The sequence below is a fragment of the Colletotrichum spaethianum genome, assembly GCF_022836535.1.
Source record: "Colletotrichum spaethianum MAFF 239500 DNA, contig15, whole genome shotgun sequence".
NCBI lineage: Eukaryota > Fungi > Ascomycota > Sordariomycetes > Glomerellales > Glomerellaceae > Colletotrichum > Colletotrichum spaethianum.
In genome coordinates this window covers 64,187-87,534 of record NW_026054785.1, presented here as the reverse complement: position 1 = coordinate 87,534, position 23,348 = coordinate 64,187, and the positions used below count along the sequence as shown (strand labels likewise).

The 23,348-nt window shown below is 55.3% G+C and overlaps 2 protein-coding genes across 2 annotated transcripts; both read right to left on the bottom strand.

Annotated features, from left to right (window-relative positions):
• Window positions 1-7,120: 7,120 nt before the first annotated feature.
• On the bottom strand, window positions 7,121-8,184 carry ColSpa_06286 (uncharacterized protein; the record flags this gene model as incomplete). Its single annotated transcript, XM_049272498.1, has 3 exons — window positions 7,121-7,477; window positions 7,536-7,727; window positions 7,807-8,184. The coding sequence occupies 3 exons, from the start codon at window positions 8,182-8,184 to the stop codon at window positions 7,121-7,123; spliced, it is 927 nt and encodes a 308-aa protein (XP_049128455.1).
• A 3,782-nt stretch (window positions 8,185-11,966) lies between these two features.
• On the bottom strand, window positions 11,967-13,883 carry ColSpa_06285 (uncharacterized protein; the record flags this gene model as incomplete). Its single annotated transcript, XM_049272497.1, has 1 exon — window positions 11,967-13,883. The coding sequence occupies one exon, from the start codon at window positions 13,881-13,883 to the stop codon at window positions 11,967-11,969; it is 1,917 nt and encodes a 638-aa protein (XP_049128454.1).
• Window positions 13,884-23,348: the final 9,465 nt, after the last annotated feature.

Genomic DNA, 23,348 nt, shown 5'->3' with positions numbered 1-23,348 from the left:
GCGCTGCACCTATTTCTGCTGTCCTCCGACCCGGGAGCCTTGCAAGGCAGGTCGGGGGGCGCCAGCAGCACGACTTGGACTGGTCTGGATGCTGGAGGGGGGGAGTGACGGATCGGTATCCCGTCTCGAGAGCGACCGGGACGATGAGGCGGCAAGGGGGGGAAACTATACACTCGACGCAAAAGGGAGCGCAAAGCGACGGGTTCTCCGGGGGGTTCCGTGGGGCCTCATGCGTCGTCGGGTACGGTGGGAAATCGGGGGTTCCAGCGAGGCGGCGGCGGCGGCGGTGGTGGTGGTGGTGGTGGTGGTGGTGGTGATGATGGCAGGTAGAGTTGTTGTTTTTCGCGGGTCTGGGAACGGAAGGTTTGTGTGGTGGTAAAGTATGTGAGCTAAGACGGAATCCTCGCGTCGGGAAAGGTTCGGTAGGTGGGTTTGGTAAGGAGCGATGACCAAGAAAAGAAGGGGAAGAAAAAAAAAGTCGACAGGTACGGAGAGCAAGGTAGTTAGGTAGTGTAGAAGGGAAGTAATGCTAAGGCACGTAAGGTAGTAGTAGCCGTAGTATAGTAGGTTATGGCAGTGGGCGGACGGTGCGCAGGGACGGCACGAGTTCGGGTAAGAACCGAGCTGTGTGCTGTTGCGTTGCTGTTATTGTTTCTGCTGCTGCTCAATGCTGAATGCAGATATGTAGCCAGTCAACCCAGTGAGCGAGTCGGCCAGCCAGCAAGTGTCAGCGTCGAGCGGCAGAATGTCTGTCTGGTCGAGTCGGGCGTGCTGTATGTAGCAGTGGTCGTGGTGGTGGAGGTGGTGTTGGTGGTGTTGGTGGCGGCGGCGGCGGCGGCGGGCGTTAGTATTGGTTTAGGAAGTCTTGATTTTCACTTTTTTTTTTTTTCTTTCTTATGCCCTTTCGTCTCTTGATTTTTTTCCTTCCTTGCTCTTTCACAATTTCCCTTTGAACCAGTCTCGGGACGTCTGGGGTAGGCACCAAGTCGGAGCAGTGGGAGAGAGCGCCCTGCTTCGAGTTTATTTTAAAAAAGAATGCGCGTGAAAAGGATGAGAACAGGGATCACGGAAGGTGCGGAGGTACAAGCCTCGCACTGTCTGGTGCCAAATGCGTGGGTACGTACTGCCACACTGGGGGAGCACATCGGTACGTACCCCTCCTTTCCTTCCTCTCCTGATGAAATGTGGAGACGAAGCTGTGGGGTCTAGCTCGAGCACTCCGCCGCGCCTCGTCTCTGATTGGCCAGGGCTGTCTTTGAGGACCCATGCCTCTAACCCCCCGATCAGAATCAGGATCAGGATCAGGATCTCGGATCTCGACCTGGGCAATACTTAGTCCTCGGCCAAACTGTGCCTAGTCCCAGGGGCAATTTCGTGTGGTATGCATGTATCTTGGGGTACCCCCGGCGCCGGCAGCCGCCAACACCGAGACGGATCAGAAGAATGCGATGATGATGATGCTGCTGCTGCTACTGCTGCTGCTACTCATGTTGCTGTCCTCTGGGCCCTTGGGCAGCGGGTTCGAGGCCTGGCAGGACCACGCCGAGGAGGGAGGTCGGAGGCAGGGTCTCGAAGTGGTTGAGTAAGATTACAGGGGACCACCGATCCTGAAGCAGCTAGATGAGTGCTGACTGACGATGCCTTGCCGCACTCGACGGCCCACGATGGAGGGGGAGGAGGGTAGGGTATGGAGACGTGTGAGGACATGGCTTACAAAATCGTACATACATAGTGCGTACATACATTCATCCTCATCCTATCCAGCGGCTTCCAGCTAGTGGCTTCCAGTCGAGGAACGCTCCATCGCCGTCTCATGTCCGCATGTCTCTACTAACGCCGCCTCTCCTCAATCCTCTCCTCGTCTGTCTGGGTGGTGTGATAGGGCTTGGTCTGGCAATGCGCCGACAATGCACATCCTTTGCGCTCTGCATGGAGCAGCTGCTCCACGACCAGGTCCCAATGTCCAGGCCCTGGTTCTCATAATGGATCCAGACCAGTCGTCGGGTCGGAAAATGCACAAGCAAAAGACGAGAAATGCTGTGCTACAGGATCATTCGTTCTGCGTCTTGCGTCTTACGGGCGGCATCTTGGATGAGGCGCATCGGTAGGGCAAGATACTATGTACCATATGTAGATAGACAGGCAGGCAGGATGGTGTGTTGTCGTGCCTTCCCACTCATCGATCATCGTCGTGCTTTCCCTTCCCGATGCCAGATGAGTGCGGAGTTGGTTGTATGAGTCGATGCGCACGAGATGCCAATCTTCCTGCCTATGCTCCTCATCTGCCTTTGCTCCTGCCTTTGCACTTGCCTTTGCACTTGCCTTTGCACCTGCACTTCCCTTGCTCTTGCGCTTGCCTTGCCTTGCCTTGCCTTGCCTTACCGTTGCACCTGCCTTGCACCTTCTGTGCGGTGTTGCCGTGTCCTATCTTGTCATATCCTGTCCTATACCTGCTTGCTTCTTCGCATGGATCAGCCGTCAGCCGTCGTGGTCCTAACTCTAAATACTGCCTTTTCTTATCTGTCCCCTTTTTATTATCTTCGTTTTGCTTCGTTTTTTTCCCGTCCGGCTAAATCGCAACTCGCCCTCTATACTATAGATACTATAGGCACTCAACTAACACACCAGGACTATCCCGTCCACCCATACAACCATCCATCCATCCTCCGCCATCCATCACACAGTACAGTGAGCGAACTCTGTTCCTCCTGCTGTCCCCTTACCCCCTACATCCCCGTCCGCCGCCGCCCTCCCATTTCTTCTTTCGTCCCTAGTTCGGTTCCTCGTCGCCTTTCGTCTTTTCTTCGTCTTGTTCACGGCTTCCCCAACCGACCGTTATCCATGCCGTTAGCCCTCCGCAACATCCATAATCGCTGCTCGCATAATGATCCGGCTGCGGTGGAAGGAAAAGAAGAGACGGTCGGGACGGCCACCGCCTCTCCCAGATGTATGCTATGCCTCCTCGTAGGCCAACCTCGCCAATCCTCCAACCACCCGATTACCTAGCAGGCTGATATTGCCAACTGTCTTGTCTTATCGATATACTGCGATGCTGTCATCCCCTACGCCAATTCACCGACTGACTCGGCTACCTTGCCTGCGTTGCGCGAGCACACGAGATGCTCTGAGGCGTCTGCATCTCTATCTCTGTATTGTCGACGCATAGCGGCTGGCAGCATATCACCCAGGAACACCCAAGACGGGTGTCGAGACCGCCGTCAATCGGCTCGTTAAGAGTTGCACGCCGCTGCCATGCTCGTCGCCAGCAACCATCCTGGCCTATCTAGCAGGACGTCGGGCCTTGCGCTGCCCGGACGATCGATTCCCTTCACCGTCGTCATCGCACATGTCGAAACAACTCTACCCTCACCTCTCACACCACCGCTTCCTTGTCGCCGCAAGACCAGGCTCTCCCCGCTCTCGCAGCTCCCCGCGTACTCAAAGTCTCTTATCGAAAGGATAAAAGGAGCCACGAGGACATCCCAAGGGCAACCATCGCCTGTCCGCCCCGGCCGAAGCTTGTGGTCGATGGCCAATGATTACTCGCCATCACCCGTTCCCCAGGTGTACAGCGACGATCACCAAGGCGAGCTCCACATGACGCACCGCTAACCCGACGGAAATTTCTTCGCCCCAAAACCCATTCTCGGGTTGCCCTTTTTGAGGACCAACTTACTGAGGTCGCCTTTGCACTCTACATATGGTCCTACCCAGCCATCGATTGCTTCGTGCGTGTGCCTCCGACACTCGGTGGTCAATCGTCCCACGATCGACATTGTGACGCCGACAACCGGGGTTCCCGTCAAGCCGTTCGCCGGTGAGGCACGAGACACAAGGCACGAAGCGTAGGGACGAAACCAGAAGCCTGGTGAACAAGAGCCATGACCCCTTGAACCCCTCGCACAGTGGAAAGCATGATGGACACTGGCGACGATGCCATGGGCACTAGCGGCATGTTCCACGACGCTACAGGCGCCACGCTAGCCCTGACAGAGCATAACCAAACAACACGGCCCAGCGTTCAATTTCAGGGCAGGCATGGTCTAGGTATCGCTCAGTGTGGCTGCCATGGCATCGAGAAAAGACAAACCGACCTGATGTCGACGGGACGGGAGCATCGTCGGTGGAGCTCGACGTCGCCTACGACTCAACGACTGCGTAAAAGGCAGACGAGTGAGACTCGTATGCAGCAATGCATGCTCGTCTAGTCTCGTCTCATGGTCAACAACGCACCATCACGCACGTTCACAAAGCCTACTGAGCACTGCTTCAGCAGCTGCAAGAGCTGCAGCTTCTCAACAGCCGCCCTCCTATCAAGAGTAACGATAGACTTTGGGGGGTTCGAGGGGTTTGGGGGGGGTTCATTTTTCTGCGTCGATCTTTGGCCAGCCGCGGAATGCTGCATGCATAGCTTTCTGGGCGCTGCGTCTATTGAAGCGGCGGCGTCCACCACCCAGAGTCATTCCCACAACACGCCAAACGAGGACTACAATGCCTGGCCTGCCAAGCCAGAGAGTCCTCTGTTTTGCATACGCAGCCCAAAGGTCCGCATCGCTGTTTTCGACCCGTCGCAGGCCCCAGACAAAGCGGTCCGTATCCTCTGATGGCCCTTGTCTCTGTTGCCTTTCCCTAAGCGGCGGCGACGATCCCCCATTGACTCGAAACATAACAAACCCATTTCTGGCAGGAATCGAGACAGTGCGCCTCCGCACATACTGCCTTTACGACGACGGGCTCGACGTCGACCATTCTTCGTCCGCCCGGAGCAGCCGGCGAGACACTGAAGGGGTGCCGGCTGCTGACCGCTTCCGACACTGACTTCGCCCCCCTAAATCATTGGATGTCAGCCCTACTTGCCTACATCCTCAACCCTCTTCAAAGCCTACGGAACTCGCGGGGCGGACGGGACGGCATTGAGAAAAAAACGAAGGAGTCCCACGTCGCTTGGCCTTGCCCACAACATGCTCGCAGGGTCAAGCTTTTATTGCCGTCATCTCCACTTGTTTAGCTAATTATCCTCCGATCACGATGACTTCCCAGGAGGCACAGTGAGGCACAGCTTCCAGCTGGGGCCTCCCACCATCTCGACAAGTCACGACAGAGGTAATTGGCAGATGCAACCTTAGGTGCCCATCCACCCCCACTTGGTCCCCGTGGGTCCTGAGCATAATCAACGAGAGCGGGAAGAGGAGCTAGGCGCAGAGCGGTAAAGCAAGTCGATCTGCCTGTCGGCATTTGACCGCTACCAGCGGCGCCCTCCTGCCAGATTGCCTCCCATGCCACAGCTGGCTCACTCCAAGTGGACTGCTGACTCGGGAGGCCGTGGGGAGCAATTTGCAGACGCCATGTCTGATTCGCGGTTACAAGGAGCACTCTGCAGAGAGTCAGTGGCACACATCACCCCTTCTGGGGCTCTAACATCGTTAAAGTTGGACGAGCGCGTGACGGGAGGAGAGGCGATGTCACCGCGTCTCTATGCCGCTGCTGCATCAATCACTCAAATGCGTCAACGACATCACATCGCTCGATAAACAGACGACCACTCTAATCAAGGCAGCAAGAGTCAAGATGCGACTTGGGTCCCGTTCACTGATCCCAACATTGAGACTACCCGGGAATAAGCTTCATGGCGCGAGCTTCTTGCAGCACAAGCACGACACGCCTCCTCTCATGCACCTCACAGCCCTTCCTCCCTTGCCATCCATCATCGTCCCCCCTTCCTTGCCCAGCTTCCCCTCCATCACGTCGAGAAAGGGAAAGCTTGGCGGTCTACGGCCCTGGCACGACTTGATTGGTGCCCTGCAGACCGTTATATTCCTGCCGCTGTTTAGCGGGGTCGAACGTTGAACAGCACCCCTCGCCGTCCGCCCACTTCGCACTGTGGCGTCAAGATGGAAGCAAGCGTTGAAGGCGGTCTGGCAGTTTGCTTGCGTGCTGCCCCCCCTCTACAGGTACAGAACCGAAGCGAGCAGACGAGTACAGAGTACGGAGTACGGAAACGCACCTGTACGGAAACGCACCTAAACGTGAGGCGACACAACGTAATAGCGCTAGGGCGGCTCCGTGCGATGCGGATCTCTTGGTGGGCTTTCTGCCCCTCTTAGTCAATTTCGAATTTTGCAGCGGCCACGCACGAGGCCGAGTTGAGTTGTCGTGGACCGCGCCCGAGAAGTAGACCTTTTTTTCTTTTTTCTTTTCTTTTTTTTTTTTTTTTGTATCCCCTCGAAAAATTTTCTTCAAGGGATAATCTTTACCCTTTCTCCTTTTTTCCCACTTACCTGTAAACCTGTCCCACTTCATTGGTTCCGTGCCGCCGTATCGTTTGGCTTTCGACAAGCAGTACCTACCATCCATCCACCGTAGGGGAGTCGTGGAAAGCACGCCATTGTCCAACATCGAGTGCGGTTGTATCTGACCAGTATACTTACCACACAGCAATGGTGGGATACATATGGAAGCGACAACTAATGATTGGTACGGTTGAGAAGGGTTTCCCACGGTTCAGGCCGGCAATAGTATGGATTGTAATCTTTGGATTCTAGTCCCTTGGACCCTATCGTTCATCATCTGTGCGCATGTGGCGTTCTTACGGCTAGTCCTGCCACGCAATGCAGACAAGCATTTGTGTCGTTGATCGGCTACATTTGGCGGTTCGCAACAACATTTGTGGGCATTATCAACGCCTAATTTCCTCTCCGAATGATTCTCCGACCCAGCTTCATCGTCTGGTATGCAGCAGCATCTATCACGCGAGTCGCGTCCGGAGCCAAGGAGCCTCATTCTCCTCCAGCCATCGAGCCATTGCATTTGCATCGGAGGCGGTTGGCCCCTGACGGATTTGGTTTCCCTTTCGAGGGTCCCCCGCCTTTGTCCCGGTTCGCGCTGTTCGTCCACTGGCAGAATCCACTCCCACCAACTTGCCCGAGATTGCAGCACAGCCTTGATAGCATCTCGCCGCGGTGAACCACGCAGTGCCCCAATCTTCATTGTCCCTGGATCTACACTAGCCTACACCTGTGGGCCAAGGCTATTTTTCCCGGGTGTCGTGCGATATACACTACGCCCTGCCGCGGGACACACCGCACCACGTGAAACCAACCCCGCAGCATGTGTCCAGGCCTTAGTCGGAGGAGGCGGTGCCAAAATCCTCGACGGCATCGTGCCTATCCCAGGTCTCCTTTTCTAGTTTATCAATGGCCGACAAGACGGCGTCATGTTCTTGTCTCACCCGGTCGTACACCGCTGGGTCCCGGCCAAGTGTGAGTAATCGCCTCAATTCCCTGTCGAGGAATTGCGCCATGGCCGGGTCCGCGTTTCGGTTGTATCTCACCCAAAGAGTGACCTCTGCTAATCTAGTCATGTGCAAATGTGACCAGACGAAGACCTTGAGTGTAAAATAACCCTGCTCAAGGAAGCTCTTGGAGGAGTAGTTGAGTCGGGCACAAGCGCTGACGAGTTGCGGTTGCTCCATGCGGCTCTATCAGCATCGTCAGCGAGTGTTTGGCATGCAGGGAGAGTGGTAAGGGGAAGCGAACGAGGACATGGCTGAACTGGACACCGGTAGCCATCAATCGCGGTGTATAATGCGGGTCGTTTTGAATCTTTTCGTTTCGAAGTATCTGCCATTGGTCCCGGTCTTCGGGGGCCGCCGTCGCACGACTGTAGTCGAGGAAGCGCACCGCGGCCTGCTGAGCTACTCGTGCCAGTTGGGTATGTCGGCCAAGGCCCTAGGACACGAAGGAGAACTGGTTAGTGTGCATTGCGAGCGCGGGCACAGGGCCAGAGGTTCAATGAAGCACCACTCACTTGCCATGGCGGTTGCGATGCCTCAAGGCTCTTGTCGCCGCCTTCCCATAGCGGTCCCTTGTACACGAGGTCCTCGTGCGTGCCACGCCCTTCCAGGGTCATCTGGATGCCGGACCACCTGTTTACAATCGTGCGAACCAGCGCAGCAGCATCAGCGGTCTGCTGAGGGTTGCAGCCGAACGCGAGACATTTGCCAATTCTTCGAAGGAGTGGCCTGCCAGCATGGTACCTGATACTCGGCTTTTGGCCCATGCCTTTGACGGAAGCGTCTCGGACTCGTCCTAGGTCTCTCGTTGCACCCGCAGAGGGTGTGCCGCCCACGGGAACCGCGCGGACCAGAGACGCGGCTTGCTTGGTAAGCAGTCTCGTGGGTTGCATGTTTAGGGGCAGGTGGCCCAGATTTCGGATACCGCGAGAGACAGGGCAAGAATCTTGGTGGGAACGAGACGAGAGATGGACAGCGGAAGCTGCTCGGGGCTCCTTGCGGCTCAGGAACAGCTCCTTGGACGCGGCGCGATTCCTAGAGACGTGAGGATAAGGTCGGATGCTTATCTTATCGACACAACAGCTGACGCAGCAACACGAGTGGGTATGTTACCAGAGCTCCAACCAATCAGCGGAAGTGAGATGCCGCGAAGGGGCCCGTTACATCATCCGTCGAGCTTTCGACCTCATCTAACGCCGGCACCGAGCTTCCAAGCTGCTGCCGGGACCACCGAGGACTATCAATACCAACATTGGACTGACATCTTCACTTGACGGTAAACCCACTGCCATACGAAGATGAGCGCCGTGAATAAAGAGCTGCGTAGGCGGGTTATCGCCATTTATAAGGGTGAGTCTTGACCTTGTACCTCTCCTTCACCATTTGTTGTGGGAGAAAATGCCCCACGGCGAGTCCCTAGCTTCATCGCCTCTTCAACAACTGTCGTACATTGTTCTCTTGCAGGATGGCTCAGGCTTGTTTCCTCACCTACCATGATCTTTAGAGGGCTGGGTGTATACTGCGGATCCAGTTCTTGAGGCAGGTTACAACTCTTGCCAGAATCAACGACGACTGGATGTATGAGCAATCGGAGCTCCCCAGACTCTATGCACACATCACCTCTCCGTTCACCATTGCCATCACCCCCAGTTCCTCAAGCAGGGACAAACAAGTCCACTGACAAATCGCGTTACATAGAGCTCCTACATCTCGGCCGCGAATACCCCCTCGGCTACGACTACTTCCGCCCGCGCCTGCACAAGGCCTTTAGCGCCAACGCGGGGCTGCGCGACGAGGATGCCATCAAGCAGGGGATCGAGAGGGCCGAGTACGTGAAGAAGGGTATGTCTGTTTCTCTTTCGTCTGCGTCTCGATGTCTTTGAGCTCCGTCTTGCGTGCTTCGCGGGGCTGTTTCTTTTGATTGTCTCGCGGTTCGAAGGGGTGCTGTGGAGTGAGAGAGAGGGTGTTGGTAATGACAAGGTCTTTTTGACTTGGATGGCCAAGCAAGTGTTGGATGCTGATTTCCACTGCCTTTTTATTTTCTTCACGTCTATAAGTCAGTTTGAATTCCTCGCCCTGCATATCCCCCGAGGCTATCCACTGAAGCCAAACCTCTCTTGTGCCCACCGGTCACGTTGTCCATGGCATCACGGATGGCCCTTCTCCGCGAAGCAGGACTCGTACACACTCATGGGACTCATGTGTCTAGTCGTCACATGAAATAGCCTACTCATCCCTCCATCTGCTTGGCTTGCACGCGGCCCGTGGTTGCTCTGCTAGGACGGTTTGTCTTTATCCTTGAGGATTATATCCGTGGTGTTGTCGACACATGTCACTGGCAGGCCGCCCTCGAAAGATATCCCCCAAGTTCGACCCATTCACCATTCCCATATGAGCATCAAGCTGGTGTTCGCTCCTGGATTGTCTTCCTCTCCAAGCTTGGAGACCTGTCTGTGAGGAAAGGGGGTTATGCATCTCTACTTGCTTAGACCGTCTTGTCTTGGGGAAGTAACCTCTCGTCGACACATGCCCAGGCTTCGCCCAACTTCACAGCCCCTTATCACGCGTCATCCACCTCACTGCACAGCTCCCACTCCGTCTCATTTGCTCACTTACCACACGCCTCGGTTCCACGGCCCTCAATGCCCACGTTCATCTTCCTCCGATGCCAACCCTGCCCGTCGATGTCTCGCTTCCGAGAAGCATTTGTCTCGTTCAGTGCACAAACGGACCACTACACATCCCTCTCTTCACTCCCCGACGTTGTGTTCACGGTGACTGTAAGGGATTGGCCTTTCCTCTTTATCTCTTCTGGTACCGCTTGATCCCCATTTGTAGGATACACCGTCATCATCGTCGAGATGGACAGGTCACTGCCGCCAGACATTATTCACATCACGCCTGCCCTGAGTCTCTTCGATGCGGCGAGCCAGGCATGCCGGGAAATGGATCTTGTTTGTTGCGTGTCGGTCAGTCTCCCAGCCGCACGGGAGCTGCCACTCACAATGACTTTGGGTCTGCAACACCTACCCGGCTCCCGGGATATTTTCTATATTCAACACCGAGGCAAGTGCCGATGACGACCTCAATATCTGTCCCCCACAGTCACCTCATGACTATCATCAAACACCCATGTAGTCTCCGCAAGACAATCCTTTCTTGCTCAACAGTATTTCTCTCCAACCGCAGTTCCGGCCCCTTCCCACCCGCCTTCGCTGTCCGCAAGTATCGGCATCCGCGCGACCCCGACCCAAGGAACAGCCATTCGTCCCAAATGGCCCCCTTGGCCTGGGTCTCTTGTATCGCTGCCGCAACTCTACCCGTTACGAAACACAAGCCCTCAAAGACCCGGAGAACGTAACAGAAGCTAACATTACGCCCGTGACAGAAATTGAAGCACTGTAAGTGATGCGCTTGCGCTCGCACAGCGATCCGGCCCTCGCCCAATCTTTTGCTCTCAGTCCTTGCAACGCACGTGAACGACCAGTCCGTTTCATGCCCATGACACGCACTCGTGAGGTCCAGTTCCCCTCGCCCCCAGTTCCGGACGGCACGGAGCAGAATCGCGAGACGCTCTATCGATCCCGTTGCAAAGGTCCTCATGATGTGGCCAAATTCCCATCGAGACCCGCATCTCCTCCCACTTCATCATGCCCTCCATATGCCTGACGCGGGTGAGCTCCCCTCGGCAGGATACTCCCAAGAGCACAGTTGGGCTTAGTAGTGTCCTTTTCCTTGGTTGGAGCCACGGTGCCTTCCTGTTGTCGTCTTGACTCTGGGCTCTGAGCCCCGAATCCGGGGTCTCCCCTTACCCATATCCAGATCAAACCCACTCAAAGCAAACACCAGACACGTCAGTACGTGGCCGAGGAGAGCAGTCTTCGCGAAGACGGCACACCTCACAGTCCCATACCACATTCCCAGTACAGACAGTACACACCGCGGCGCTCCCCTCTCCATCAACTCTCTCTCCTCTAGCCCATCTACACATCACACACGCACCCTGCATCTCACAAGCCTTCACACAATGTCTAGTCGACAAGGTTTTCATTGCTGTCTCATATTAACAAGAACAAAACACCTCCAATTCATTCATACAAAGTTCCTTCTCTTGGACAAAAGTACGCACAAGGATGCTAGGTTCAGTTTGAAGCGGGTATATGACAACACGTAGAAGACAAGAAATAACCCTTCCGGTAGATGACGGTATGATGATAGATGGAGATGTAGTAGATGTAGATGTAGATGATGATGATGATGATGATGATGATGGGGTATCTCGATGATGAACTGGAACTCTGCCCTTTTCCCCTTCCTTCCCTTTTATTCCCTTCGTTTCCTGCCTTTCCTGCCCGTGTTTCCCCCTCCCACTTCCCTTTTGTTCCTGATACTTGCTGCTGTTGCTGCTGTTACTGTTGCTGCCAGTGCTACTTCTCCGATGCCACGATGCTGATGGACTCCATGCAGGTATTATCTCAAACGGTACCGGGCGCTGAGAAAGCGGTATGTCCCGGGGGCGTGAGGAGGATAGACGAGACGGCGCGGGAGCCAAGGACCTCGTAGACCGATAGCGGTTTCCCAACATAGAAGAAAAGAAATAAAGGAGACATCCCCAACAGGCGAAATGCAAACTCCGTCCCCATTTCTCTTCAGTGAACACACATGCGCCTTCCCGTCACCGCTCCTTCTTGCGCGCCCACCAGGCGCCCACCTCCAAGCACTCACCCCAGCTCGTCCCGTTCTCCCTCATGAGGTCGTTCATCATCTTGCCCATCCAGCCGTCCCACTCATCCTGGCTCTTGCCGCTGACCTCGCGCAGGATCGGCTCCAGGCTCTGGATCTGCTGCACGACGGTCATCATGGCCGTGCGCCGGAGCGCCGCCTGGGCCTCGGTCAACGTCTTCCTCTGCTCGTCCGGCTTGTCCTTGGCCTTGCCCTTGCCCGAGTTGATGAACGACTTGCCATCCTTGGTGACGACGCCGCCGACGCCCTCGCGCTCCCAGCGCACTTCGGAAAGCGGGATCGCCAAGCGCTTGTTTTGTATGTCCGTCAGCTCCTCCGACTCCTGGATCAGCATGGGGCCGACGAGGGTGCAGGGCACGGGGCTCAGGTTGCGGGCCTCGAGCGCGCGGTGCACCCAGCTGTTGTACTCGACGAGGAAGTTGTTCAGGGGTGCGCTGAGCGGGGTCTTGGCCGAGATGGGGTATGCGCCGAGCGACGAGACGGTGGCCGTGTCCTCCGCGTTGTCGGACTGCGGCGCAGCGTGGGGCCGCAGCATGCGGATCTGATGGTCGCTATCCCAGAACTCGACGGTGCCGCCAGGACGCAACAGGCGGTGGTACTCCTCAATGGAGGCCTGCAGCGAGTGCGGCGACGTCACCACCAAGCTCAGGTCCTTCACCATGACGAAGTCGAACTCGCCGTCGGCAAAGGGCCAGGGGAAGTTGCGGATGTCATGCTGCACAAAGTTCCACTTCATGTCGCGCGACACGTCGCCCGCGTTCGCGCCCATGGGCGCAATGTCCATACCAGTAAACTGAATGTCCGAGTGGCCTCGCTGGGCAAAGTACTGGTGACATGATTGACTCCAGAAGCCCGAGCCGCAGGCGACCTCAAGGACGCGGGCAGGTGGCTTGTTGGCGAACGAGTTTGAGCAAATGGGCGACCCAAACACCTGTATCAACAGCAATGTGCGCAGCGACTGGCGATGGATCTCTTGAAGGTCAACTGGCAACGGGTATGCCAGTGACGAGTCGGAAAGGTAGGTTCGGCCATTCCGCAGTGCGTAGGGGCGGGAGGCGTCAAAGGAAGTGGTGGGGTCGGACGACGTCATTGTCCGAGCAGACAGTGAGGTCGTCGAGGGAGCGGCCGACGACAGACTGTCAGTCCGGGAGAAGGGAACCCCGCTGGCCTTGGGGGCGGCGAGGTGACGGCCCGAGGTATCCGTGTCGACGAGCATGGCGACATGTTTCAACTCATTGGGAGAGAGGCCGACGAGGGGTGACAATGGGGGTTGGAGGGCCAGTCTCGCGTAAGAGCTCAAGCTGCCGCTTTCCTTGCGGAGGCGCGGTGGCGCTCGCGTGCGGGCAGGATGTTCGGCGCCGACACGCGTCTCCTGAAGCGAGTGGTGATGTTTGTGTTTGAGCCTCTTGGGTGACGTTGGCGACGCGGGAGTGCGTGAGTCGGTGGGGGACGCAGCCTGCGGGATCGAGGGGGTCGTCGAGGTGGGAGTCGTCGAGGTCTCGTGGGAGGAGCGGGACGCGGAGGACGACGACGAGGTGCGGGCGTGTTGCAGACGGGCCGACGGATGGTGTTGGCTGAAGTTGCGGTGATTGGGCTTCTGTTGCGACGGCAGGCGAGAAGAGTCTGCCGGGTTCGCCTTGGAGAAGAAGGACGACGAAGATGGTGTGGGTGGTGTCGCGGCGGAGGTTGATGAAGCGGGCGACGTTGTCGAGGCGGCCGCGGGTTGATTATTGGTGGTGGTGGGGGATGAGGATGAGGAGGAGGACGTCGCAGTCTTTGGTCTGGACGAATCGATGCGAGAAAAGACGGGAGGTAAGGGGGCGACGCTGGTGTACATGTATTGGGACATGTTTGCAAACTCTTCCGCTTCCGCGCCTGCTTCGTCAGAAACTGGAGCAGCACCAGAGGCGGATGCGGCAACGGATTTCTGGGGCCCTTGGGCTTGGGACCCGGTTGTTGCGCGTGTGGTTGTGGCTCTGGTCAGTTGGGTCAGTTGGGTCCTGGTCGTCTCCTCGTGTCTTGGTTTTGGGCCCTCGTCCTCTTCCTTGCCCTGCCCTTTCTGGGGCCGGGAGGACGACAACGAGACCCAACTCGCGGGTGGCAGCTCCAGCTCGAACGAGACCGGGGTGGATTCGTTTGGGTTTGGTAACAATGGGTGGATTCTGGTGAGTGACTTTTTTGCCTCTTCCTTGGAGGGGGTGAAAGAGAGGAAAGGAGAGGAGGAATGTCGACAAGGCCTGTGAGAGTCCCGACTACGACCTTGTCGTTGCTCTCTTGTCACCTCTGCCGGGGTGGGAGGGAGACGATGTGGATGCAGGCAAAAGGTACCCAGTGGAAGGGGGGGTTTGCTGAAGGGGGGAATTGGGAGGGGATGGGAGGGGACGGGAGGGGAGGGGTGTGTTCGCTCGGTGGAGGGGGAAATGTACCGGGGAGGGGGCAGAAGAGAGAGTATGCGGAAAGGGACGGGGAGGGGGGGGGCAATGGGAGAGGGAGAAGACAGAGAGGGGAGCATGTGTTTTTGTTTAATTTGGCATGCTCCAAACTTCAAAAACCCCACTGCACAGAGTACAGACGGAGAGACGGTACTTTGTCCGCAGTCAAGGCTCTCTCTTTCTCTCCGTCTCTCTCCGTCTCCCTCTCACTAGGAGAAGGACTAGTGTAACTTGCTTTAGCGTACTGGCATGTAGTGTACGTACCTTGCAGCAGCAGGAAATGGGGTCAGGCAGGAACAGGCAGGTAATCTTGCAAAGGTGTCATGCTCTCTGGATACACATTGACACCTGGAGCCGTGCCGTGCAGCCCAGCCGAGTCCAGCGAGCGCAGTGCAGCAGTGCGGTGCGGTGCGGTGGTGCAGAAGGAGGGTGTGTGGCAAGGGACAAGAAGAGAGGGAAAATGGAACGTGGGAATGAAGCGAGGGGAAGGGAAGAGAAGCAGCCGGGTAACCTTCCGTGGTTCCAACGAATCTAGTCAAAATTGGCAGAACCCCAGAAAGGAACTGAAGGAGGATTTGTATCCGTACAGTACTCTTCGAGCGAGGGAAGAATGACGGCTTGGGCATGTGGGAGGGACGGGACGGGAGACGAGAAAATGGCCAAGACAGCAGAACCAAACGAGAGCACTCGCACCTCCGCCGCCGGGACAAACAAGCCAACAAACAGACGCTGGAGAACCACCCAGACAACAGAGAGAGGGGGGCTGAGAAGGAGAGAGCAAACACACTCACACTCAACGCGGTATTCCGTCCACACTGACACCACACTGACCCAAACCCAACCCGACCAGACCAGACCAGGCCACACGGGACCGGGGGGCGGGCGGGGGGGATGGGCAAGATCCACCACAGGTTCGTTTGGTCGACTTGTACCTTGCAGCACCTGTCGCCGCTTACCGTAGTGGGTGATCAGAGGCAGTTTCGTCGGCGGGCTGCAGGTACCTGTACCGGATCGCAGGGCACCCACGTCACTCAAGTCGACGTATCTTCCCGCCGCTTGCTCTCCTGGCCGCCAGTCTTGTTTAACCGGATGGATACTCGACCTCGGTGACGGGAAGCACTGAACACCAGCTGGATGCTGCTCCTTGCTCGTGCTGTGGCGGTTTGTTTGCTTTGCCCACTTCAGTGTGCCCGCACCAGAGAGATGCACGAAGGTTTGTGTTCCCGCTCGGCGCCACGTCTCACGTCGATAGAACCAATCTAGCTCGGCCTAGCTAGGCGGCGGGCTGCTGTTTGCTTGCTAAGCGCAGGGCAGTAAAAAGCATCCGCTCCAGGGGGTCAGCTCACTGCGCTGCTTCCAACTTGGTGCTGTGCTTGCGTTTGCTGACTCCCAAAGTGCCTTATCGTGTCGTTCGTGTGTGTGTATGTGTATGTGTGTGTGCGCTTGTCGTTGGTTACGTACAGATGTTTGAGGGCAACCTGCGCGGCAAGCGACCCAACTTGTCCAGGCCCAGGTCCAGGTCCAGGAACGAAAGGCAGGCAGGCCTTCTCTCTCCTCTCACTTATCCACACCGGGAGGGAGATTCCGTTTGGGCGGTACCACGGCTCCCCCCAGTCAAGGCAATCAGATGAGAAGGGGTTTCTCCGACCTCCAATTGGCCCGTGTTTGCCTGTTCACTGCACAACGTGGTATCGTCGACTCAAGCCCCGACAAGGAGATCCACGTCGGAGGCTTTGCCTTGACCTTCGTGACCTCTGTTGGTGCGCCGTCCGTCTTGCTAAATGACAATGACAATGACAACGCACACTAGCCCCCTTTTTGCCAGTGTCCGATTTCCCAGACAAGCCACCTGGATGACGGCGGTTTGTTGTCTATGTGGGTGTATTTGTTTTGTTTGCTGTCCCGCGCACTGTCTTGTCGACTTTGTCTGCGTTTTCCGTTTGTCCGTCTCCTCGTTTGGTGTTGTCAAAGCTTGCACTTGGACCCGGGCGGACTGGTCACAGCTCCACGATGTCTCCTCTTCAGCTTTGTTGGCTCTGGTGTGACAGGAGCCACTAAACCGGCAAGACTGGGGGGCAACGCGAATGAATCGCCCCAGGAATTGATGGCACAAAACTTGGTTTGTTGGTCGTGGCCTCGTGGTTGGCAGCCGTCCACAATGGCGTCGATGTTGACGACGTCAACTTGTCCTTCTGCTCGTTTCTTTCTTCGGACTCCGCGGCGCAGCGATCCAAGATCCAGTAAGTTCTTGAGAACGAATGTGGCTGCAGTAGTCGACTTTCCCACAACAAGGAATGAGACCAAGAAACGCCTCGCTCAGCCCCTTATCCAGCTCGTCGGGACGCCCGGTGCCGTAATAGTCGTCTACCCCGAACCCACTCAAATCCTTCTTTCTTTCCCTTCTGCTTCTTTGTCCACGGGTCACTTGGAGCTCGTCGCCAAACGCCTGTCCTCGCTGTTCTTTTGTCCAATGCCTGTCTCAAACTTCGGAGACGTGCCGTCTGGCTTTCTCCCACCTGACACTCGATGATAGATAAGCCCAGAGCGCAGGACAAACAGGTATCAAGTCCGACGGGCTTACCAGACGGGTACCAGGGTCAAGCCGCAGTATTCTACTGTCAACTTGTGAAGTCAGTGGCCGTTGTGGACCCCTTCTGTCGTTCTTTGCCGTCCGCCCCTGCTCGACGAACTGAGGAATCGGACACCAACGAGGGGCCTGCGAGCGGAAAACCCTGCAGAGCAAATGGTGAAGGTGATGCCCCAGGAACCAGACCCCTGGTAGAAGACAATCAATCTCCCTGCCCGTACGGATGGCAGAGAAGCAAATGGTTGTAGGGAAAGGGCGTGGATTTGGAACTGACGCCCGGACACTGATTGATGGCCAGCAACGAGTCGGTCGACGTCGTGCGGAGCCTCAATGACACGAGAGAAAAAGACCGCAAAAGAGCTCCCCAGTTATTATTGACCTGTGTGTTAAAAATCCGTTGATCCTCCTCTTCTTGGTCGAGTGGGCCGGGCCGCTGACTGCAACGACTCGACTGCTGCCGAATCGTGGGTCTTGGCTGCTCGTCTTTCGTCAGGGGCTCCTGCTGCTGACGGTTCACGCCACAAGAATTATGAAATTCGCCGTCGATTCGCAAGTTCGCCGAGGGTTCGGCGGCTGGTGTGCAAGTCTCTTTTCAGGTAGCGTGCCGGTGTAGAGGTACTTTCCGCTGAAAGACAAGAGTCAAGCGCGCCGGAGTAGGCCCCGTCCTTCTAGAACCTGGTCTAGGTTCTTTCTGAATCTTGAGACAGCGGGATACCGGCCGCTTGTTCCCCGGTGGGGATGGGACCGGGGTGCTGGACTGACGGGTAACTGACAGGCCTGGTTGGCTGGCTTTCGGTTGCACTTGGTTCTGCAAGGAAACCACGCCGAGGTGAACAAGAGTCGTGTCTGCTTTCGCTATCGGGGTGTCCTGTTCTTCGTCCAAGGACTAACGCGGTAATGGGTAAATTAGAGGAGCCGAAAGGAGAGGTTCTGGCCGCCAGGGGCTCAATGGCCGACAGACGGGACGGGTAGACAAGCCGGCAAGCCGCTGGTGATCTGCTAGTTGCCCTTCTGTCGCCTCGTTTACTTTGAGAAAGGCGGCCAAGACAGAGCTCGACACCGCGAAACTCAATGTCGGCAGGCGACAGGGCTTACGGCTCAGGGTCTGCCCTTGTCTGAAGAACACTGATGGCCAGGTGCGCCGCGCCCTGGGCTCTTCTTTTTTCTTTCGCTTCGCCTTGTCTCGCTTTGTGCCGGGTTCTCGTCGACAAATGGTATCGATGGAATGGATGGGATTAAATTTTACCGCGGCCTCTTGTCGGCGATGACCTGCGTTAATTACGTAGGAAGTGTATACCGAATCCTGCGGGATGGTTCCCCGGGCTTATTTTGCCGCGTACCTGTTTCGTCCCGTCCTAGGTGAGAGATGATGGCCGTGAGGCGTTGACGACGATGGTCGGTTCTTCAATTGATTATCTTGTGTCGCGTGCCACGATGATGACACCATGCCCATGCAGCGCGCGGGAAGCACATGTGACCGGTCAGCAGTGAAGAGTGTGTGCTGTTGCAGAATCCCGTGCTTGTTCGAGGCAATGGCTCCTGGAGCGTGGGGGACCTTCCCTTCGCAGCAGTCGACAAGCTCGTTTGGCGCTTCGCAGCTTCGCAGCTCCTGATAATGGTCAACCCCTCGCTTGTGTCCTGCCTATCGGGGGTGTCTTGGGTCCGATAGCGCAGCGTAACGTTGTAGCGTGCGTCGTCGGCTTCCCGGTCGGTGGGTTCTGCCCAGCAGCAGCAGCCCAGGAGCAGCGAATGAATGCTATGAACCTTTTGTTCCCCTGAGCAGTCTGCAAGAAGATCGACGATGGGGTTTCCGTCGAGGCGACCTGTGACGACTGTGTTGGCTGGGGTTCCGGTCAACTGCCTTCTTCCAGGGCCTGCGAGGACAAATCGAGTCGAGTCAAAGACGATCAGTTCCGTATGGTAGCTACAACCGTCTGCCACTGACTGTTTCTTTGCAGCACCTGTTCATCCGTCGTCCTATGCTCCGAATTGGGCCCTGGGTGATAGGGGGTAATTGGGATCGCTGTTGTTCTTTGGCGAAAATGGTCAATTGAATAATTAGCTTCCGGTCGACCGGACTGGTTGATCGTCGCGGTGCCTCGATTGTTGCATCGACAGTAAACCTAGGCCAATGGACGCCGTGACACGGGCGTGAGTGAACGTATGGCCGGTGGAAGGTAATCGAGGTAGTCTGAGCACGGATCGTGTAATCAACGAAGTTGGAACTTTGCAGTGGAGAGAAATTAAACAAAGCTTCGTCGTCTCTGATGTGGTGTGGAAGTGGCGCAAGCCGGCGGGAAAGTGTGCAGGTGCGTGGGTGCGATGCTCCTGCGGTAACCGGCCGTGGCCGTGTTAGTGAGTGAAAACAATGCGCCGCACCGAAATCGCGAACTTACAAACCATTTCCCCTCTGGCGGCAATAGAAAAATCGACGGCGTCGCAACGGCCTCAAGGACGTTGTCAATCCGTGGGTCTTTTCCGTCTCAATTCCTGAATACTGGGACCTGCTGTCGATGCCCAACAAAGGTTATGCTTGTGTTTATGCTTGAGTCCAGTGAGACAGGCAAGTGAAGATCGACTGATCGGCTGGGACAAGAAACGCCGGCAATACTCGGCCACAATGCGACGGTTCGAGGGCGCGGCTCTAGCTTCTACGGCGAACGGGCGGGCCACTGTTGTCGTCGACGCCCGGTCTGTTGGAAGATGGTTCAATGGAAAAACGACAAAAGAGACAACTGGATGGTGAAGGTCAACGGGTTTGTATGCGAGAAGAGGTATCAACCCCACAACTTCGGCATCCAGCAGTCAAAGCATCGCAGATCATCAGAGGTCGGAGCTCGGCGGCTGGCGCAGAAACAGCCCGTCTTTTATCTCTGAAATACGTCTCCTCCGGGGTTTCATGAACCCCCTCCCTCACCCGAAAGACCCCATCAGGCGATGCCGATGCCCGAGAGAGGAAAGGCAAGGGAAGCTCGACTCTAGACGCTGTCCCGAGCCATCGGGCTCGTGATTAGTTGCTCGTGGTCTCATGGTCCGGTTTACAGTGCATACATATTGCATCCATCTGCATATTGCAGGGTTTACACGCAGCCGCCCAACGCTGAATCGGGCCTTGGCCGGCACTGCGAATGGCGGTAGCACCTTTCTATTCGCAGCTTTTGCATGGAGCAGAAACTCTGGGATATTGTACCACAGTACATCTTCTTTTTCGGCGCCTTCACCCTCGATTGCGTGCCGCTGGGGCAATGTGAGCGAGGAAGTGGGACGCCCGTCCAGGAGGGGAATACGTCCGCATCGGAAAGATCCTGACAGGAGGACTGGCATGTGCCTCGCAATAAACCGCTGCCGTTCTAGCCTATCACTGTTCAGCTGTTGCCTCCTGCTTTTCCACAAAGAACTGATTCTGACTACAGGGGTCAGACGGCTGAGCAGACTACCAGAACACGGGAAGACGACGACAACGGGATCCGTCTCCGGTGCTCCTCCTTCCCCGCATCTCATTCACGCTCGTCGCGTACTGGTTGGCTATAACACATCTGCCCCAGGAGGGCCTGGCCAGGCTTGGTCGACCGGTGAACATGAGGAGGAGAGGGTCCTCGTCCGGGATCCCGAAATCGTTTAGATCCTGCAAGCGGAGTGATCTTGTTGGTTCGAGCCAAGAACACTGAGATGAGAACAATTGGAAAGCGTAATTTTGCTGACTGTTTTAGCCAATTCTTCTCTCGCTGGACTTGCCATGAATTGTTGTGGTGAAGCGGTTTCAAAGCCCAGTCTGAGTTTTGTATCGTGTGCTCCTCAGGTGCCCGAAAGTGAGAGTGGCTAGGTCTATGTGATTATGTTCGGCTTTCCGCTCCGGAAGCTGTCCCGCCGTCCCGAAGGCGTTACCGCCTACGAACCCGTACTGTTTCTTGCTGTCCTATTTCCTACTTTATGTCACGTGCGTCCATCTCTATCATGTCATTAGACAAACGTTGGTCGAGAACAACAATTTTACCAAATAAACCAAGTAACTACGGCTGTAGCTCCTCATTACTAAGAGTTAGTCATAGGAAAAACAAGTCAATGTTAACCCCATATTACGGGAGAACGAGGTCCGGTGAAGTTAACACACTTTCTTTGCTTTGATTCTTTTCTAATGTCAGCCTGGCAAGAGAAACTTTTTTGCAACGTTAAATCCGTTTTGTGTCTCATTCTGCCACGGAGATGGAAACTACTGTGGTCATAGTATTGCCACAAGCTGCTCAAACAGTACAAACCCATGGCTGGCGTTGCTGGTCAGGAAATGCTTGAAACTGAACTGGCGAAGCTTTTTGTTACGCTATCACCCAACATCAAGAGCAGTGCATCCACTAAATTCGGATGAATATTGCTAAGCTTATCGTTGATAGTATAGTAAACAGATTCGTTTGATAAATCAGGGGCGTCTGGGTTAGTATCTAGAAGGAGCAGGTTTAGAATTTCTCAGTTGCCCATCGCAGCCCCAATTTCACAAGCCACTTGTCCCAAAAAATCATTTTGCTGGTGAAATTTGTATACGGTTGAGTTAAATGATAATAAACTGCTCCTCAGGACGATCAAGATTTGAATAGGGGAACAATTCTCACGGACTGTTTTACTCCATTCATGGCCATGATCGACCGCGGAAACCTGCAGCTCCGAAGCTGATAGACCAAGTTGTTCGAAAAGCCAGTTCGAAAGGAGACTGCATTGGATGAAGTTTTAATCCAATGCTCGAGTTCTCTCGTACTCTGGTGGTATAAAGTCCAGCCAAGGGCACTCATAAGGTATTTGATGGATTTTCTCTCCAATAGTAATCAGAGGACATTGGGCTCCATGACATTTCTTCACTCTGTAGCGACCGACGTGTGATGCAAGGCCAGGGTCATTTGTTCATGCCCGGAAGACTCAAAGCCGCAACTTATCCCTTCCTTGCGTTTGGAGCGGAAGAATGTCGTGACACCTCGCACATGGTCTTGAGGTTAGCAGGTTTGGCAACGGTCAATTTTGAGGTCTTGGCCTGTGTGGTTGATGGATCTCGGAGCCATCTCTGTGAGAACATTCCCGATTTTGTTCTACTGATTGTGGAAGTGGGAAAGTTCCTACAGAAGGCATTTCGTCTTCTTTTGGTTCTCGTTGAGATATTTGTTGACTGTACACAGACCTTAGACTGTTAAACCACCATTGTAGACGCTTTGGCTACCTGTAAGCTGATGTTGGGGATGATTCGCTCTGTTTCACTGATAAGGTATGCGCATGGTTGACAGACTGTCATACTGCTGATATTAGGCCGGGTGTCATCGTGCGTGGCTTGTGCAAGATTGAGTCTGACTGCATGCTAATCGACACCATCTCTGGTGGAAAGACGGGCGAAACGTGAAGACGTATTGTGTCCCCTGTCTCTGAGCTTGATCGATAGCGTGAAGCCAGCCAGGGTCGAACAACCCTGTACACGTGTGACCAAAGTTCCCAGTGCCCTTCTCTCGCTATTACAGGAGGTGCCACAAGCGTTCGGTGGAGTCGCTTTCAGAGCATCATTCTGTTCCGACGGAGATGTGGCAGCCAAATTCTTTGGTATTCGGACATCGATGATGTCGACATGCATAGAGGTCTGATTTTGCAAAGTTGTTGGCCTGCCTAGCCCTAAGTGCATTTGTATGGATGGCAGGACATGGCCCGAAGGCTAAAGGTCAATTCGGCAGGCCGCTTTCCCTGCTTCAGCAGAGTCGCATTTGCAAGAAGCGATATCGATGGGGATATTAGGCGTTGTTTGGTGCTCAGTTCTCACTAATATCTAATTCTTTCCGAATTAGCCAATGCGCCACTGCCTCGTCAACCCACGTTATTCCTCGGATCCAGTGACATGAGAATTTCACGACGTGTAGAATTATCCTCTGTACGTTGATGAGGATGTCGATGTTTCTGATGAACCATTATCTGGGCCAGCTGTTATAGTGTAAGCCTCGGAATTTAAAGTTGCAAGTGAAAATAGCGCCAAGCTTCATGGAGTTCACATAAACTTTGGCCATGTTGTGTTCCATGACGAAAAAGACCTGTAACGACCATCCACAAGCTCGAAGATTTAATTTTCAACCAAGTCTAACCTTTGCCATGGGTTTACTAGTGTATCGCGACTGTATCGTAATCTTCCGTACTCTGAATCACTGAACAGGGGGGCCATTGGCTTGCCTTACAAAATTTCCCACTCATTCACTGATGCCTCTTCCAGCCGGACACATTTTCAAAAGCGAGAACTCTCTATGGTCTGAGTTGAAACAGTCACCAAAACGTAAGCCAC